This window comes from Thunnus thynnus, chromosome 22 (assembly GCF_963924715.1).
Source record: "Thunnus thynnus chromosome 22, fThuThy2.1, whole genome shotgun sequence".
Classification (NCBI taxonomy): domain Eukaryota; kingdom Metazoa; phylum Chordata; class Actinopteri; order Scombriformes; family Scombridae; genus Thunnus; species Thunnus thynnus.
The window spans coordinates 24,382,586-24,400,074 of record NC_089538.1 but is presented as its reverse complement, the minus strand read 5'-3'; the positions used below and the strand labels follow the sequence as shown (position 1 = coordinate 24,400,074).

Here is a 17,489-nt window from a genome sequence, read left to right as displayed (position 1 = left end):
TTATATAACATTATATACTTTACTATGGTAGGAGTTTTTCTGTGGCCATTGATCGTTACATCTCCCAAGTCTCCCCTTTTCTCCCTGTACATGCTCCCCCTTGGTTTCCTAATTAGTCGATTTAGTGTATCTCTTATCACAGCTATGTGGATGATACACAGCTATACTTTTCTTTCAATTCAAATGAGCATAGCAAACTCTCCACCCTGCAAGGCTGCCTAACAGCTATCAAGGACTGTCAGATAACTTCCTCAGACTTAACCCCAACATAACAGAAGTTCCTATTATATGGTTAGTTTAACTGTCAGTGAACACACCACGCAGGTATTGATGTGCCACTTGTTGCTTTTCATCTTGACTTTTAGGTTTTGTTTTTGTAGATCTTTTCTTCTTTGTTACGGTTTTGTCTGCTTTATTGCATCTAAACAAAGAAAGTTTCCTCTCAGTAGTAAGTGAAGAGGAAACCACAACACTGAGCCACGGACACAGAGGAAGGAGGAGGGTTTTTCTAGATGTGACTTAACTGTTCAAGGAGTTTTTCTAAGTTTAATATCAGCAAGTGTTATGATGGAGGAAACATCTCTACTGCTGCTGCTCTGTAAGTACAGTCTGTGTTTCTGATGTAATGATAATATCTAACTTCTGTTGTTTATTTAAACATGTCTCCAGTTTGGTTTTTACATCAGTCTCATGTCTTTGGTTTTTGGTGCTTAGAAAAAACTTCACATTAGTTTACTTTGAGACAATCAGATCCTGTTTTTACAGAAGGTTCCCACAATGTTTTTTTTTATTTTCTCAGCTATTTTCTTCTTGTTGTTCCACCAATTTTACTCATCAAATTCACTTTACTGGTCATGTTTAGTCCTCCTCAGCCTACATCAGATCAGTGTGTAGCAATCAACAGTCCTCAGTCACATTTCTTGAAGAAAACAACTAGTGTGAAAACAAACTTCAATCTCAACTTCAAGGGCCTGGGTTGAGTGGCCTGCATGTAACAACAAAAATAGGACTGAAAGACAAGTGTTGCTCTGAGTTTCAGTTCACTTTTGCACATAGTTGCTACGAGGGTCAGTGTGTAGCAAGCAGCAGTCCTTCAGTTTCAACTTCAAGGGCCTACTGCCACTCAGTCCAGTTCAGCAAACAGGGAAATGTCTGAGGGCATCTGGTGGACTGGTGGAGGGACATAGAGCCAGACTGAGACAGAAGCATGACAATAATACTTATCTACTTTTACTGTAGTTGGATTTTTCATGCAGGAAATGTACTTATAATGTAGTATTTTTACATTGCTGTATTGGTACATTTACTTAAGTAAAAGATCTGAGTACTTCTTCAACCACTGAAGTCAGGATATCTTCAGTTCTGCTGCACAGATATGGACCATTTTTTAATTTCCTGTGAGGCCCAAACTTTAACAAAGTGACAGAATAGTCAACACTGTGAGTGCTCCAACGATTAACATGAGTAACATGATGTTCTAATGTTTTAATACAACTACATTAGGGATGTTCTATAGAGAATATTATGTTTTACTACAGGGATTTTCCCACTGACCTCTGTGTTGTAAATCAGTGGTTCCAGGATACATCTAAGGGGCCATGAGACAAGTAACAGGAAAGGAAAGCAGCCACACAAATTAAATTGATCTTTTCAGATATTCATCAAAATTTTTTTTTTTTTTTCTTGTGAATTACTGATAATGTAACATCAATGTCTACTTGTCTTTCAAGCAGACGTTGCTGCATTTTAAGGGGTCAAAACCATAAAGGTGGTGAACTACTCTCCTGGATGATGTCTTAAAAACTTTCTCAAACTGATTAAGTGAAATTGTTTTACAGAGTTTTACATCACTGTAAAAAAAAAAAAAAAAAAAAAAGATTGTTGTAAGAGTGTTCTTTGACATGATTAATGCCACACCCACCATCAGGGTCACAATTAGGTTCAACCATGGGACAGATTTTTTCAGCACTGTTTATTTGGAGACCGATGTTATACAGGTGCGGTGAAAACATACGTGTTTTTGATGTTTTTATTTGTATAAAACAGTTTTAGGGTTGTATCTGAGGGCAGATGTCATCATTTCCATTAATAGGCAGATTTATTGACAACCTAATTGACAAAAATCTGTTCTGGACAAGAAGATGTTACAAACCCATATTTATTGGAATTTCCATGAGCCTTGTGTTTACATTGTTATCAGTCATTCAGTCAGACAGTGCTGTGGCTCTCTGATCTCACGTAGTGTTGGAGAGTAAAGTTAAACATCCGGTTTAGTGTAGAACATGAAAGAGATCTCTCCTCCTTTCTGTGCTCATTCTGTATCAGTAAAACCAAACCAAGATCAGTCTGTCTGGTGTTTGTCACTTTCCTCTGATGTCTTGTTGATTGTAAAACCTCAAACCAACCTGAGTGTCATTTCACTTTAGTTGTGAGTTCACTGCTGTGCTGCACAACAAATCAAGGTTAGTAAACTTCTTCTATCACAATCATGGAAGCTCTCTTATTTTCCATCACCAGGCTCCATAATTCAAAAGAGTGTGGATGTTACAAAGCAATAATGATAATAATGTAAAGCATGTCAAACTATCAGGAGGTCAATGAGTTCAAGATCAGCCTGGGTAATTAATTCAGTTTCAGAGAGCTTTAAAAGATTATTTATCATCATTTCCTCCTTCCAGCTAACCTGACTGTGAGTCCCAGCAGCTCTCAGATGTTTAAAGGAGGGTTTGTCTATCTGAGCTGTGAGGAGGACGACAGCTCTGCGGGATGGACGCTGAGGAGGAACACAACCAGTGAAACCAGAGCTGAGTGTGGAGTTAAATGGGGAAGATCAACTGGTTCTTCTTGTATCATCAGCTACATCCAAAGAGCGGACAGTGGAGTTTACTGGTGTGAGTCCAGAGAGGGAGCAACCAGTAACAGCATCAACATCACTGTCGCTGGTAAGATCAGACTGTGGAGTTAGTATTGATGAAGCTGAGTGTAAATGATGAAATGCTGTAGTTTGTCTCTGTGTTGAGGTGGATCAGTGATCCTGCAGAGTCCTGTCCTCCCTGTGATGGAAGGAGATGATGTCACTCTGCACTGTAAAACAGAGACCTCCAACCTCCTCCTAGCTGACTTCTATAAAGATGGCTCCCTCATCAGGACTGAGCCTGCAGGTCACATGACCATCCACCATGTTTCTAAGTCTGATGAAGGCCTCTACACGTGTCATGTCAGCAGTCATGGAGAGTCTCCACCCAGCTGGATGACTGTCACAAGTAAGCACGTTCCCTTTGATTTCACCACTTATTTCATCCACATATTCACCAGACCAGGGGTCCGTTTCACAAAGCAGGTTCAACAAACTCTGAGTCTAATCCTGAACTCTGAGTTGATCTACTCTGAGATAGGAAACTCTGAGTTTCCGGTTCCAGAACAGCTGATTTGAGTCAGTTTATTCAACTCGGAGTAGTTTCACCTGGAGTTAAGCGCGTGCACCACAACTATAAAAAGCCAGCATCAATGGAGCCCTGATTCAACGAGTCACCATGGCAACGGGGAAGAGGAGGGCGGCGTTTTTCACCCCACTAGAATTAGAAATCTTAATGCGATAATACGGCGAGTTTGAACATGTTTTCAAAAAGAAGTGCAACACCACTGCAGCTGCAAAAGAGAGGGAGACGGCGTGGGAGAACATTGCTGCTCGGGTCAATGCGTAAGTTTAAATGTAGTCCTTTGCAATCACAATAATATTACAGAGGAAAACTGCTTGATTGGTCGCCTATTAATTTATTTCATTTAGGTCCAATCCCGCGAGGGAGAAGCGCACTTGGCAGCAGTTTAGGATGAAATATAAAAACATTGTTCAAACAGGTGAGACCTCGGCATAATCTCATGGGGGAACCTCATTTTGATCATGTTTTACATTGTAAAGTAAATATTAAGTGGCTGTTTGACTGTGCAGTTGTTTTATCCCCAACATAATGCTGGTTTCACACACATAAATGTCTTCTCATCTACATCATGTTCTGTTAAATAATTAATCCTATTTAAACTAACACAGACTTTTACTCAGCCAACAGAAAGAAGGCAGATGTCCGTAAAACGGGTGGTGGTCCAGCACCGCCACCTCTAACGGAGGCAGAGGAGCTGGCCATAAGCCAGACTATAGGAAGGCCAGTGGCTGGCCCCGACACTGTACAAAAAACTTCCGTTTGCAAAGAAACGCAGCGCAACACACAATATCTGCTGGGATGTGAGAGCATGACTACGATTGGTAATGTTGCAAATGTAAGGACGGATTAGGTTGTGTATGTAGATGATGGACTGTGACGTGAAACGGTATCTCTCAAAAAGATAATTGTCTGGAAATGCTAGAACATCTATGCGTGGTCTGATAACCTCAACGAATATTTAATTCTCTGCGCAGTAATGCTGCACCTTCATCCACGGGATCGTTATCAAAAGGACATGCCATGTTAGTGAAAAATGTTACTGTGCCTAATGGGCTTCTAATATACTGACTCTGATTTTTTTTTTTCTTTTTAATGATTTTTTTAAATGACAGACGGCAGAACAAGGCTACGCCAAAACTCGCCTGCTGACTGAATGAATGAGGAAATCAAATGGAGTGTGTGGCTCTGAAAGAGGGCGGAGACTGAGAGAAACTCGAGGTTCATTGAGAAAAACCTGGTCCCGACCAGGTTAGGTTCATAGAGTCTGTTGCTACGGTAACTGACCGAGAGTTTAAGTTACCCCTCTCTCTGAAACAGGCTAGAGTTATCCCTCTTTCTCTGGTTTGAGTTACCTCCCTTTTTGAAACGGAAAACTCAGAGTTTCCCTCATTTCAGGGTTAACAAACTCTGAGTTTTCACTAAACCTGCTTTGTGAAACGGACCCCAGGTGGGATTCTTCTTCTCTTCTGTAGGTAAACCTACAACCACAGCCCCACCCCCTGCCTCAGCTCCCCTCCAGCTTGTCTTCATACTGGCCTACCACCTAATGGTGTTCTGTCCGTACTTCATCTCCACTCTCATCATGGTGTCATTATATCGACATAGGCCCACAGGTAACTCTGAATCATTCACTCACCTTACAGACACTCAGCAACTATCAATCAATCAATCATTTAATCAATCAAACAATCAATCATGTGTTGCACAGTATTTCTATCAGTGAACAGTATTACAGTTATTACGTGTTGATTATATGTTATTTTCAACAGATCTTTGCTTCTGTCAGTCAGTTCAAACTTTTTATCTCTAACTCCTCACACAACAGGAAATGACCTACCCGTCTCCATGGCAATACCCCTGCCCAACCAGACTGCAGAGGGATTGGCTGAGGAATATGATGGCATCATGGCGGTCACCACCGAACATCACTTCTGAGCTGGACACATCAGAGACAGTTTACAGTGACAGTAGTGAATGTGAGAGAAGCTGAGCATTTATAATATGAAGTCACTGCTTTAAGTTTGTTGTGTCACTTTACTGCCAGCAACATCCATCTTTGTAACTCTGTAACTGAATATTTTGAGTAAAGTTTTTTTTCATACATTTGCCTGACATCTGAGCTGTGCTGGAGTGACTGTAGAGTAAATGAAGACCTGATCACATGCGCTGTCTGTGTGTTTTCAACAGTTTTCTGTGTGTTTGATTGACAACAGCTGGCAGCCTACCAGTGGTACACCACACAGAACAAAGACAAAGTAAACTTATTGCTGTAGCTACATCATCGACAGACTGTGTTGTTAGCAGTGGTGTTGAAGAGAACCAGCATCTAACGAGTCTGAAGTGACATTTGCAGGTATGTTTACATGCTGTTTAATGTGCTGTAGCTGAGCAGCTAATTAGCTACCTAGCCTGCTAACTGATGTAGCCTGATGTTAGCGGTGCGCTTTTCCCTGTGAAAGTTTGTTTGGTGGCTTGTTCAACAAGCTAAGGTGCAGGACAAGACGTGTTCATGTTTGTAAGTTAGATAAGGGGGAAAGCAGGAGAGCTAATGTGGTTGTTGTTCAGAGTCTGTGGCTCTTGTGTTGTGTAGCAGGATGCTATCAGGCTCAGTGTGACCGTCTGCTCTGCCGATGATAGAATGACACATTATCGCTTTATGAAGATAAGACATCAAAACAAATCTTGCATTTGCTGTATGTAAAGAAGGACTCCAGCTACATAAGGAGGTGATGGAATGGTATTTAATGGCAATAATGTAAAACTAGGGGGCGTCATCCTGAAATCAAAGAATTTAACATTTAATTTTCTTCCTTTTGTTTTCTGATTTTTTTCCCAAAGGGGAACACATGACAAGTGATTTACAGAGCAGATTATGTTGTTGTAGGAGACAAAAAAGCAGTTTAATTCCAGTTGAACTTTAAAATGTTGGCTTTGGACATAAAAAACATTGTCATTGAATATAGTCTGGGATTTTGGAGAATTGTCCAATATCAATGTTTTTTTTTGTGCAGCCACAGGTTCACATTGTATTTGTAGTATATATTATTAGACTGTATAGCCTTGGATGAGTATAATGTACTTGTCAGGTGCCATAAATACTATATGTATATAGTTTTGGGGAATAAGTGGCCATAGTTTGGTGACCATCTGCCTCTACATTTGATTTCTGTTTCTCACTTCATGAAGACTTGATGTTGTTACTGGTCACTTTGAAATGCAGAGCCAGAGGCAGAAACAGTCTGTGATGCTGTTATGTCGCTGAGTGCTCAAGCTCTTCTTTGTTCTGGGATTAAGTGTTTTATCCTCAGAGGGAATTCATCACTTCTCGGCCTGCTTCAGATTTGTCACTTCCACCAGGATGTGGGATCTGGTTTTCTATAAGAGAAGCTGCCGGTTCATCAGGAATTAAACTTAATCTGTCGTGTGAGAGCGGGACAAACCCTGACCGCAACACTGGACGTCTCCTGTTGAATAAACTCTGTGAGTGTCAGGGGACTAAAAGGAAACACCAGAGTCAGCGCTCTTGTCTGCGATGCTAAGCTAAGCTAGCCACTCCATTGAAAGCGAATGACAGGAGAGTCAACAGATGAAGAAAGGAACTTTAATTGCTCCCACAAGTCACACCAGTTACTGTCAGGATGCCGTGAAACGAAGACGACACCACAAAGTTCTCCATCCACATGCATGGTTTTCATCACTCTGTCGTCCACAAAACAAACAAAATTTGGGGAGTCTCGATTGTGCGAGTGGCTGCAAAAAAAAAAAGAGCCTGAGGAAACGCAAATGTGGCTTTCATCGCCTGAAAATAATGTCAGCGATTTTGAAAAGCTCTGTATCTCCATCCAGTGTACAACACAACACCAGCGTTCTGTATTTAAAGTGAAGCAGAAAACTGAGAGAAAAAGATGCATTATCAAAGTTACAGGTCAAAATGTGAGGTAAAAAACCCCAAAAAGGTAGGAAGGGAAGTGTGGAACCGGTGTTTATGGAAGCCGAGAACGGCCGTACTTGCAATTGTTTTTTAATGCCTTTATCTCAAGTCATCACCAGTTAATTTATCTTGTGATCTCTAGAAAACAAAAGGCCGATTTCTCAAGATAATGAGATAATTTATCACGAGATTCAACACGAGTGGAGCTCATTCTCATTTGTTCATTCCTATCTTCTCTCCATGTCTCCCTCACATGGATAGCTCAGCCATTTAGATCAAGCACAAGAAGCCTTCAGGTGGGTTCAAATCATAGTCATATGTTGGTTTTTATTCCCTCTCTGCACCCCACCTTCCTTTCTTAAATTAAGTCTAACAAAATGAAAATGCTTGAAAGGTATTGTTTGGTACCTCTTCTAATTGAAACATCCCATCATATTATGACCAGGAATTAATTAACCTGCCATTTGGCCATGATATAAAGGTGATGCTAATAATAATGTATACTCTTATCTTGAGATAATAAAAGATAATTAACTCATGATCTCGAGATAATGGCATTAAAAAAAAATGCAAGCATGGCCGCTCTTGGCTTCCGTAGGTGTGTCTCAGAGGGAGACAGAAAATAAAAAAATGACAAACATCTCCAGAGGAAAAAGGAGATTCCTGTTCGGCTGAATCAGCACAACTGTGTGTGAGTGTGACAGCAGCTGGAGTCGCTTCATAAAAAGACGTTTATGAAGCCTGAGGGCGTGTTAGTGTTCACACATTAATAGAAATCCACAGAGACACAGACGGACACACACATGCTGCCGGAGGGTTTCACACAGCTGATTCAGCAGTAGAAACATTTCTGTTTTTCTTCAAATGACTGAAAACTTTTCTCACTTTTGTCGTTCCACATTTCTACATTTCTTGCACCATCGTCCCTGATAACACTCCTCAATTCAGGCTCAGTTCAACACACTTTCATTTACACTCAGTTGTCATTTTATTGGGTACACCTTGCTAAAACTAACTAGGACACAGAAAAAAACATTTCTGACACACAAAATGTTTTTTTTTTCAATCTTTCCCCTATTTTTTTACTCTATTGCTTGTGAATTACCGTATTTTATCTCAAGCCTTTAAAAGTTATTCAAATAACGCAAAATAAGTTCTCTTTAGTTTAACTGGCAGACAATGAAACATATGAAGAGGGTCCCAGGTAGACTCACTCATATTAAAACCACTGTTTTAATATACAGGAAATATTCAAATTCAGAATATCTGATGTGTGTTTTGCTTCCTTGTCATTTATTTCTTTGTAAACTTGGGGAGTTTGTTACTAGTTAAACTACATTTCCCAGTAACGTTCAGCTAGCGTTGGTATTTTCAGAATCATGTAACCGCACTGAGAGCTGCAGTCATTTATTCATTTAAGTCATTGTGTGTATAGAAAATCAATATTAGTGCTTCAAACCTTTCAGCTGTACTACATTCATCTGCCAAATACAGGGTTTCTACAGGTTTAACACCACATGAAATGCAGTTTGATGTAAAGTATGAATGTATGATGGAAAAGCAGCAGAGACAATATGATCTACAATTATTTATTTATTATGCATGTATTAACCAATTAAAATGATTAATTCATCCAATATTAATATTAATTAAAAAACAATAAATTAACTCAAACGTATAAATAAATTTAAAAAAAAAAAGTTTTCTGACAGTAGTGACCGTGTTGCTGCTGACTGAAACGCCACAAAAAAGGATGAAACAGCTTCTTGCAGTAAAATCCACTGTCACACTGTTTCACAGTAGTTTATAGATGAACGTCTCAAACACATAAAAAAAAAACTTATTGGGGCGGCTGTGGCTCAGGAGGTAGAGCAGGTCGTCAACTAATCAGAAGGTCGGTGGTTCGATCCCCGGCTCCTCCAGTCTGCATGTAGTCCGAGTGTCCTTGGACAAGATACTGAACCCCAAATTTGTTGGTATGGTTTATAAGTTGAAAACAAATACAAAGTGGGATTTAAACATCTGCCTGCTCAGATTACGCTTCACTAAACAGGAAAAAAACAGAACAGACTCAGACTCACAGTGTTAAAAAACACAGGAGGTCTCCGTGAGACTGTCTGGGATTCAGTGTGGATTGATACATTTAATAAAATGGAAGCGTATCTGTTCCCTGAGAAAACACTTCCTATATGATTTAGCCACGACCTCTCTCTCTCTCTCCAGTCCACCAGCACTCCCACCATTCAACGGCTGCTGGAGACGGGAGACTGTCATGTCCTCACACAGACAGCCGCTCCGATGACTTCCTCCTGTCCTGTACATGAGCACCACCGACGCCCCCTGCTGACTGCTGACTGTCATCTACAGAGCCAGCGCTGTGTATGAACCCTGGATTTTTTTTTATAACTAGCTGACCGTGAGGAGATATTTTGCTGAATTTGACAAAAAGTGTGCTGGATTAAATTCTCTGACTTTACCTTTAAATATTTTGAAACAAACTCAGGCAAAGTTTAAAGGTAAAAGAGCAGAAATGTTTTACTGAAGGTAAACTCAACTCATACAGTAACCAGCTGCTGATCTGTCACACACACACACACACACACACAGTCCCTGTCATAACAGACGACCATATGGCCTTCAGACGTCTGTCACCAACCAGCTGTGTGTGTGTGTGTGTGTGTGTGTGTGTGTGTGTGTGTGTGTGTGTGTGTGTGTGTGAAACATAAAAAGGAAAAGAAAAAAACATGTTGAAAAAACCTACATTATATAAAACTCTGATTCTTCTCTACAGCTGATAACTCGTATAAATAAAAGTTTTGATGTTGGATGTTTGCTGATGGAGGACTTCTCTTGTGTTTCATGTCAAGTTGAAGAGTTTTCACAACTTTCCAAAACAAAAACATCTTGAAACTGATCCTTCTCTGCAGTTTGTAGTTTTTACAATCATCAGAAAAAAGTCCCGACAGCACAAACTGTCCGTCTACTTCCTCCCTCCGCTCTTCACGTGTCCTCTGCTCTTCTTCACGGCTTTCTTCTCCTTCATTTTGGTCCTGGTGGGTTTGTGGAGTGGAGAGGAAGGGGCGGGGTTTATCTTTAAACTGACAGGCGGCTCCTTCAACAAATCAGAGAGGGGAACGGGTTGAGGAGCGTCTACATCAGCGGACGGGGGCGTTTCAGGAAACTCATCCACCTGAAACACAGACAAAGATTTTTTTATTTTAAATAGAAAAATAAATAAATACATTTAAATGATATTGAGGAAAAACACGGCGCATCTCACAGGGACGTAGGCGAGGTTGTCACGGAGACAGGCGTCCTGCAGCTCGCTGCGCAGCGCGGTCACATGACTGCGGTGGGCGGAGACTTCCTGCTCCAACCGGACGATCCGGGAGCTGCAGGTCTGATAGAGCTGAGCGAAGGTGGAGAGAAGAGTCTGCAGAGAGGAAGAGAGAGATGAACGAATGAACTGAGTGAACGGATGAAAGAAAGAAAAAAGAAAGAAAGAGATTTGAGGAGGTTGATTTAAAAAAAAGAGCAACAGAATCACTGTCACCTGACACGCCGCCACCTCAGGAGCTCCCATGATGCTCTCTGCTCCAGTTGTCTCCAGGTGTTCCTGGGGCAACGGCAGGGGGCGGGGCTGAGCTGACAGCGAGTGACGTGATTGGACGAGACTTTCTCTGACCTGAAGATCACATGTTGTGTTACAGATGTCTTTAAATGTGTGTGTGTAAATATATAAACATATATATGTGTGTTCACCTCCTTGTAGCTCCTCTCTGCAGCGTTCATGTAGCCGATCAGACAATCTTTACGTCTAGGAAGGAAATAAAGAAATAAATATTAATACGTATTTAGTGGCAGGACTCTGTAAATCATGTTTTTATTGTTTTGTTGCCAAGATTAAAGTAATTAATGCAACAAAACAAGAAAAAAACAGTGAAATTACAGCAGACGTCTGCGTTGATTTCATGCTGGAATTATTGTCATTACAAGATAAAAAGTTGTAAACAGTCAACCAATCAGAGCGTACTTTACAAAGACAGAGATATGCTGACAGTTAGTCTCTAGTGTGGGTCAACCTCCAGAAACACTCACACCCACATCTTCAGATTGTAACGCAGTCTTTCTGTTATAAACCTGAGCTGAAATGATGATTATTTTTTGACAGACTGCCCCTTTAGTGTCTGCGGCGTCGGGTGTGTAGATGTGTGTGTGTGTGTGTTACCTGGCGGCGTCCCTCAGCTCGTCCTCGGCTTGCTGCAGTCTCTCCTCCAGCTGCTTCCTCTCCCTCTGAACCCCCGACAGGTGCTTACCCAGAGTCCTCAGCGAGCGCTCTTTCCGACTCACCTCCCGTCGAGCCTCCGACAGACACTGAAGAGAGAGAGAGTTGTTACTTTGTACGTTTGGAACTACAGCTCCCATGATGCTTTGGGTGCCATGGATTCAGTGAGTCATTTATAGGCTGCAGCTTGAAGCTTTTATTTGTTTATATTTAGTCAAATAGTCTCTATGATGATTCTCAGGAAAGTTCTGCTGTAATAAGGAGCATTTTTTTTTCTTCTTCTGTGATTTCTGTGCAGATTTTCTGGACGTTTATTGGAGGTATTGATATCTTCAGGAAGTGTAAAGCACACCGAACCTATGCCTTTGAGAATGAGAGTGATTCTTTTGACGTCACTTGGTGGCAAAAGGTTCAAGGTAGCATGGGTTAAAATGGGTTAATATACTAAGTTTCATATGTGTGAACGCAGAAATACTCTCAACCTGCCTCCTCTATAATGACTGGGGATTTTCTACATTTCAAATAAAGCCTTTGAACAAGAAGAAACAACCAAGACTGTATTTAACCTCTAAATACTTGTGGCTGGCTGAGTGTGTGTGTGTGTGTGTGTGTGTGTGTGTGTGTGTGTGTGTGTGTGTGTGTGTGTACCTGTGCGGTCTGGCTGAGTGTGTGTTGTGTGTCCGTCTGCTCAGTGGAGTGTGTGTTGACTCGGAGCTGCAGTGTTTGCAGCTGAGCCGACTGTTCCTGAATGAGCGTCTGTGCTTCCTGCTCTCTGCTCAGAGCCTGACGGAGCTCCGAACAAACGCTGTGGAAACGCTCGGCTGGGACCTGCAGACACACACACACACACACACACACACACACACAGAGTTTAAATCCCATCCAGAGTGACGTCCTTGTATTTTAAAGTGGATCTCTGAGTTTCTTCCTTCTACTACAAACATTTTTTTGCTAATCTGACAGATGGAAACATGCTAACACCAACATATCGGCCTGTTTGAGAACCGACAAACGACAGAAAAGCTCATTAAATGAGCTGTTGTGATGTCAGCTACAGGCAGGTGCCGCTGTTCTCTTTCAGACCTGTTTTTTTCAACATATTTATTTAGATTTTGTCAAATAGTCTCCATTAAAAGTCACATGAATCATCTGTTAGCAGCTCCTGTTTGCAGTGTAACATGATGTACAGACGACTATCACAGCATCACTGTGATACTGAAGAAAACTTAGAAATGTGATGATTCTCCACAAAGTTCTGAACGTCTCTTTTCTCTGGTTTCTAAGTGGATTTATGGAGGTTTATTGGTGATGAACATCAGAGATAATGATCCTCAGGATGTGTAAGTCACATTGAATGATATCAATATGAGTTTCATGTCTGTTTGTTCAGATTTTACTGAGTTATGACTCAGAGAACAATGAGTTAGATTACCATCTGAATGAAGCTTTACTGTATGATCCTGTGCGTGTGTGTGTGTGTGTGTGTGTGTGAGTGTGTGTGTGTGTGTGTTCGCACCTCTTTCTCCCGCCGTCCTGCTCTCTTCAGATTGGACACCTCCAGCCTCAGGCTCCGCCTCTCCACCTCAGCCGAGTGCAGCCGTTGGCTGAAGAGCAGGAAGTGCTGCTGCAGGCTGGACACCAGAGCCTGACGGGAGCAGTCACATTAATATACACTGATACTAATATAATAATATAATAACATATAACATAATAACAACATCTGAAGTCAGAGCCCCTCCATTGTAGAACGACCTTTATACTCGTTTACATCGATTACATTAAAATATGTTATCTTTAACTTTAATCTTATTTATATTTTATTGTAACTTGTTCTTGAAAATATGAGTTAAGTGACTGTTACAGTTATTACTGTTAATGTTTGTACTGCTGGTATTAAAACTCCTGCTGCCTCCATCAGACACATTATTACTAAAATATTCACACAGACTCAAACACCAGAGCTTCATTATGATTCAGCTGCCCAGCCGTATATTAAGTAGTTACAACAAGCCTTATATTTATCTGCATCATTAAAGTGATGCTTACACATTAATGCATCAGTTATAATCTAATAATATAATATAGATGATTCTGGGCCACTTTGAGTATGTTCGGAGCGTAATGAACGTGTGTTTAGTGACCTTCATGTTGGTCTGCGGAGGCGTCAGTCTGTTCAGGCCGAGTCTCAGCCGACCCGTCAGCGTGTCCTCGTCCGCTCCGCTGCGAGACAGACGGGACGCTGCGTCTGATTGGTTGAGAAGGTGATCCAGGAGGCGGGACAAACCAGAACGAGCTGCTGACATCACGTCTGAAGGGGAGGAGCCTAGAAAGAGAAAGAGAAAGACACTTAGATGATGACTTGAAGTCGGACTTTTTATGTGTGTGTGTGTGTGTGTGTGTGTGTGTGGTTACCAGTGTGTGCTAGCGCCCCCTGCAGCTCAGACATGGAGGACAGAATGGCGGAGGAGAGACGTTTGGAGCGAAGCCAGCGAGCACACACACCCTCACGACCTTCATCACCATCATCGTCTTTATCTGGAAAACAAATTCAAACTGTTATATTTGAGTCAATTAATCTAATTAACAAATAAAACACTAAACGACTTGTTTTTAATTTAAATAAAGGGACTTTTTAGCAGCATGAGGATCTTCAGTTATTGAGGTAGAAAGAACAGTTTCACACATACTGAACTCTGACGAGAATCAACTTTATATTTGTCAGATTATCTGGAAGAAAAATCTAAAAACAAAACGTGTTTTATTCTGTAATAAGAACGTCTCATAATTTGTGGACATTTTTTGGGGCCTAAATTTTTATTTTAGGCAAAATGAAAAGTCACATTAGAGCTGCAACTACTGATGATTTTCATTATCCATTAATCTGTTGATTCTTGATTAATCGATTAGTTGTTGGTCCATTAAATGGTGAAAATGTTGATCACTGTTTCCTAAAACCCAACATGCAGCTTAAAATGTTTTGTTTTGTCTACAACCAAAAGATATTCACTCTGCTGTCACAGAAGACTTAAACAACTAGAAAACATTCACATTTAAGAAAGAAACCAGATTATTTTAGTATTTTTTCTTTAAAACAATGACTCAAAATGATTGATTATCAAAATACCTGGTGATTCAGTTTCTGTTGATCAACTAACTGATCAATGGACTACCCTAACCCTATAACCCTAACCCCAAACCCTAATTCTAATTCTAACCCCTAACCCTAATCCTAACCCTAATACTAACCCCTAACCCTAATATTAACCCCTAACCCTCATCCTAACCCTAATATCAACCCCTAACCCTAATTCTAACCCCTAACCCTAATACTAACCCCTAACCCTAATATCAACCCCTAACCCTAATTCTAACCCCTAACCCTAATTCTAACCCCTAACCCTAATCCTAACCCTAATACTAACCCCTAACCCTAATATTAACCCCTAACCCTAATTCTAACCCCAACCCTAATTCTAACCCCTAACCCTATAACCCTAACCCCAAACCCTAATTCTAATTCTAACCCCTAACCCTAATATTAACCCCTAACCCTAATTCTAACCCCTAACCCTAATACTAACCCCTAACCCTAATTCTAACCCTAATACTAACCCCTAACCCTAATTCTAACCCCTAACCCTCATCCTAACCCTAATACTAACCCCTAACCCTAATTCTAACCCCTAACCCTCATCCTAACCCTAATTCTAACCCCTAACCCTAATACTAACCCCTAACCCTAATTCTAACCCTAATACTAACCCCTAACCCTAATTCTAACCCCTAACCCTCATCCTAACCCTAATTCTAACCCCTAACCCTAATTCTAACCCCTAACCCTAATTCTAACCCCTAACCCTCATCCTAACCCTAATACTAACCCCTAACCCTAATCCTAACCCTAACCCTAATTCTAACCCCTAACCCTAACCCTAATTCTAACCTATAACCCTAATCCTAACCCTAATCCTAACCCTAATTCTAACCCCCAACCCTAACCCTAATTCTAACCTCTAACCCTAACCCGCAGCTCTTTGGGGATCTTCAGTGATTACTCTACAGAACAGTATCATAACTTTCTGAATATCATTTGTCAGATTATCGGGAATAAATTTGTAAAACCAAAGAGAAAATTTGCGTTTTATATTATAATTTGTGGAATTATGAGACTTCCAGCCTCTCATGTGACTTCTGTAACTAGATTTTTCTTCTTGTAAACAAATCTCATGTTTGGATCCAAACCAACAATAAACTGATCTACTAACAAGTGTTGTGTTGTATCAAAGCCTGATGTATCTTATTCCTCCGTTGTTGTTCTTGTCACCGCTGCACTGGGTCACATGTTCCTTCATCAGTTTGGTCACGTTAGTTTGATTAGAAACTAATAACAGCATCATATTTATCATCTATTTCATACTGACTCGGTATGCAAACTGTCCACCTACCTCTGCTCGGTACATCTTGTCCCTTCTGTGTTGCCGTAGCTTTATTTCCACAGACGCAGACACACACAGCCGGACCGCCATCGCCTCTCTCCAGCCGAAATAACACCGCCGTCTTGTTGGCAAACGCACGCCACCTCCTCACCGCCAACACCACACACACACTCCTCCTCCACCGCCTCACCGCCCTCCTCCTCCTCCTCCTCCGTCCTCTTTCCTCCTTCTCCTCCTCGCCTCCCTCCTCACCTCCCAGAGCGCCGGCCAGCCTCCTCACCTCCTCCTCCAGCTCCTCCCTCTCCGCCAGGCGCCTGGACAAGAGTCTCTTCTGCTCGCAGAGCTCTTGCAGACGCTGGTGAGTGTGAGCCAACGCTCCGGCTAGCAGGGCGCACGCCGACAGGAAGGAGGCAGACTCCCTGCGGCCTCGGGAGAGGAGGCTCTGGAGGCGGGAGAGGTCAGAGGTCAGAGAGGAACGGTGACGCTCCAGGGAGGAGACGTGGTCACGGAGAGATTCGCACTGAGAGCGACACAGCTGAAAGAGAGAAGAAGAAGAGAGCATGAATGTTATTATGGAGCCTGATATTCTACAGTCTGTATGTTGTTCTTTGAGGAGTTTGAAGCCAAAACTGAATCTAGAATCATAAACCACCAAAATGAACCCGTTCCAGTCCTGATTTAACGCTTCACAACGCTGTTGGACTCACGACGGACAGTTTTAAAGACAGAGAGGATCAGAAGATCGATGCAGAACGAGAACCAGAGATCTCAGCCACGTGTCTCTGTGTGAAAAGTAGTTTAAAGTCTTTTGTGTCTCCAGTGATGTCACTTGAGTCAGCGTCTGTTGGGGCTGAAGACCGCGAGTTTGAAGTGATTGAGTTGCATTGTGGGTAATGTAGGCGTCAGGTTTTGACGAGAACAATATGTGGAATAAAAAAGATGATATCTCTGGTTCTGCTGCATCAGTTTTCATCCTTTTTTTTTTCAAATTTCCTTTTAAAAAAAACAAAACAAAACAAAATAAAACCGACAATCTTACAGGAGAGAAATGATAAATCTGTGGAGGATTATTTTAATTAAATAAATATAAATATTACACAAATATGAAAACACAAATAACAAATAAGCATCATATAAAGTGAAAACTATACACTGAATTATAAACACACTTTTGTTATAAATTGTGGACCGAGGACGATAATAAACATGTGAAGACTATTAATAACAGTCGACCAAAACCTACAACATTTAGCACATATGTTCACATATTCATAGAAAAAAAGGCAAAGATACAAAGATGGATGCAGGAACATGAAGATCACTGTTGGATCATTTAACTGATCTCTTCCAGAGACACGTAGAAAATATTCAGATTTGACCGACTGGTTTACAAAACC

General features: G+C 41.2%; 2 protein-coding genes across 4 annotated transcripts in view; one reads left to right on the top strand and one right to left on the bottom strand.

The window, feature by feature from the left end:
• Positions 1–436: 436 nt before the first annotated feature.
• LOC137174325 (Fc receptor-like protein 5) lies at positions 437–10,079 on the top strand. 3 transcript variants are annotated; one of them, XM_067579547.1, is made up of 7 exons: positions 437–598; positions 2,427–2,462; positions 2,679–2,942; positions 3,021–3,263; positions 4,913–5,053; positions 5,266–5,793; positions 9,595–10,079. In XM_067579547.1, the coding sequence occupies exons 1-6, from the start codon at positions 565–567 to the stop codon at positions 5,373–5,375; spliced, it is 828 nt and encodes a 275-aa protein (XP_067435648.1). In that variant the 5' UTR covers positions 437–564; the 3' UTR covers positions 5,376–5,793; positions 9,595–10,079. The 3 variants fall into 3 exon arrangements, with proteins under 3 accessions (XP_067435648.1, XP_067435650.1, XP_067435649.1); XM_067579549.1 differs by lacking the exons at positions 5,266–5,793; positions 9,595–10,079 and adding an exon at positions 3,788–3,858 and having other exon boundaries at positions 3,021–3,700; positions 4,061–5,045; XM_067579548.1 differs by lacking the exons at positions 5,266–5,793; positions 9,595–10,079 and having other exon boundaries at positions 3,021–3,858; positions 4,061–5,045.
• Positions 9,889–17,489, bottom strand: part of LOC137174322 (coiled-coil domain-containing protein 171-like) — a 19,649-nt gene continuing 12,048 nt past the window's right edge. Inside the window, exons 16-25 of the mRNA XM_067579536.1 lie at positions 16,102–16,627; positions 14,069–14,191; positions 13,798–13,979; positions 13,173–13,301; positions 12,305–12,484; positions 11,600–11,745; positions 11,134–11,188; positions 10,925–11,056; positions 10,652–10,804; positions 9,889–10,561 (exon numbers count right to left, since the gene is read on the bottom strand). Coding sequence (XP_067435637.1) covers positions 10,352–10,561; positions 10,652–10,804; positions 10,925–11,056; positions 11,134–11,188; positions 11,600–11,745; positions 12,305–12,484; positions 13,173–13,301; positions 13,798–13,979; positions 14,069–14,191; positions 16,102–16,627 — 1,836 coding nt within the window. The 3' untranslated portion in view covers positions 9,889–10,351. The remainder of the gene's footprint in view (positions 10,562–10,651; positions 10,805–10,924; positions 11,057–11,133; positions 11,189–11,599; positions 11,746–12,304; positions 12,485–13,172; positions 13,302–13,797; positions 13,980–14,068; positions 14,192–16,101; positions 16,628–17,489) is intronic.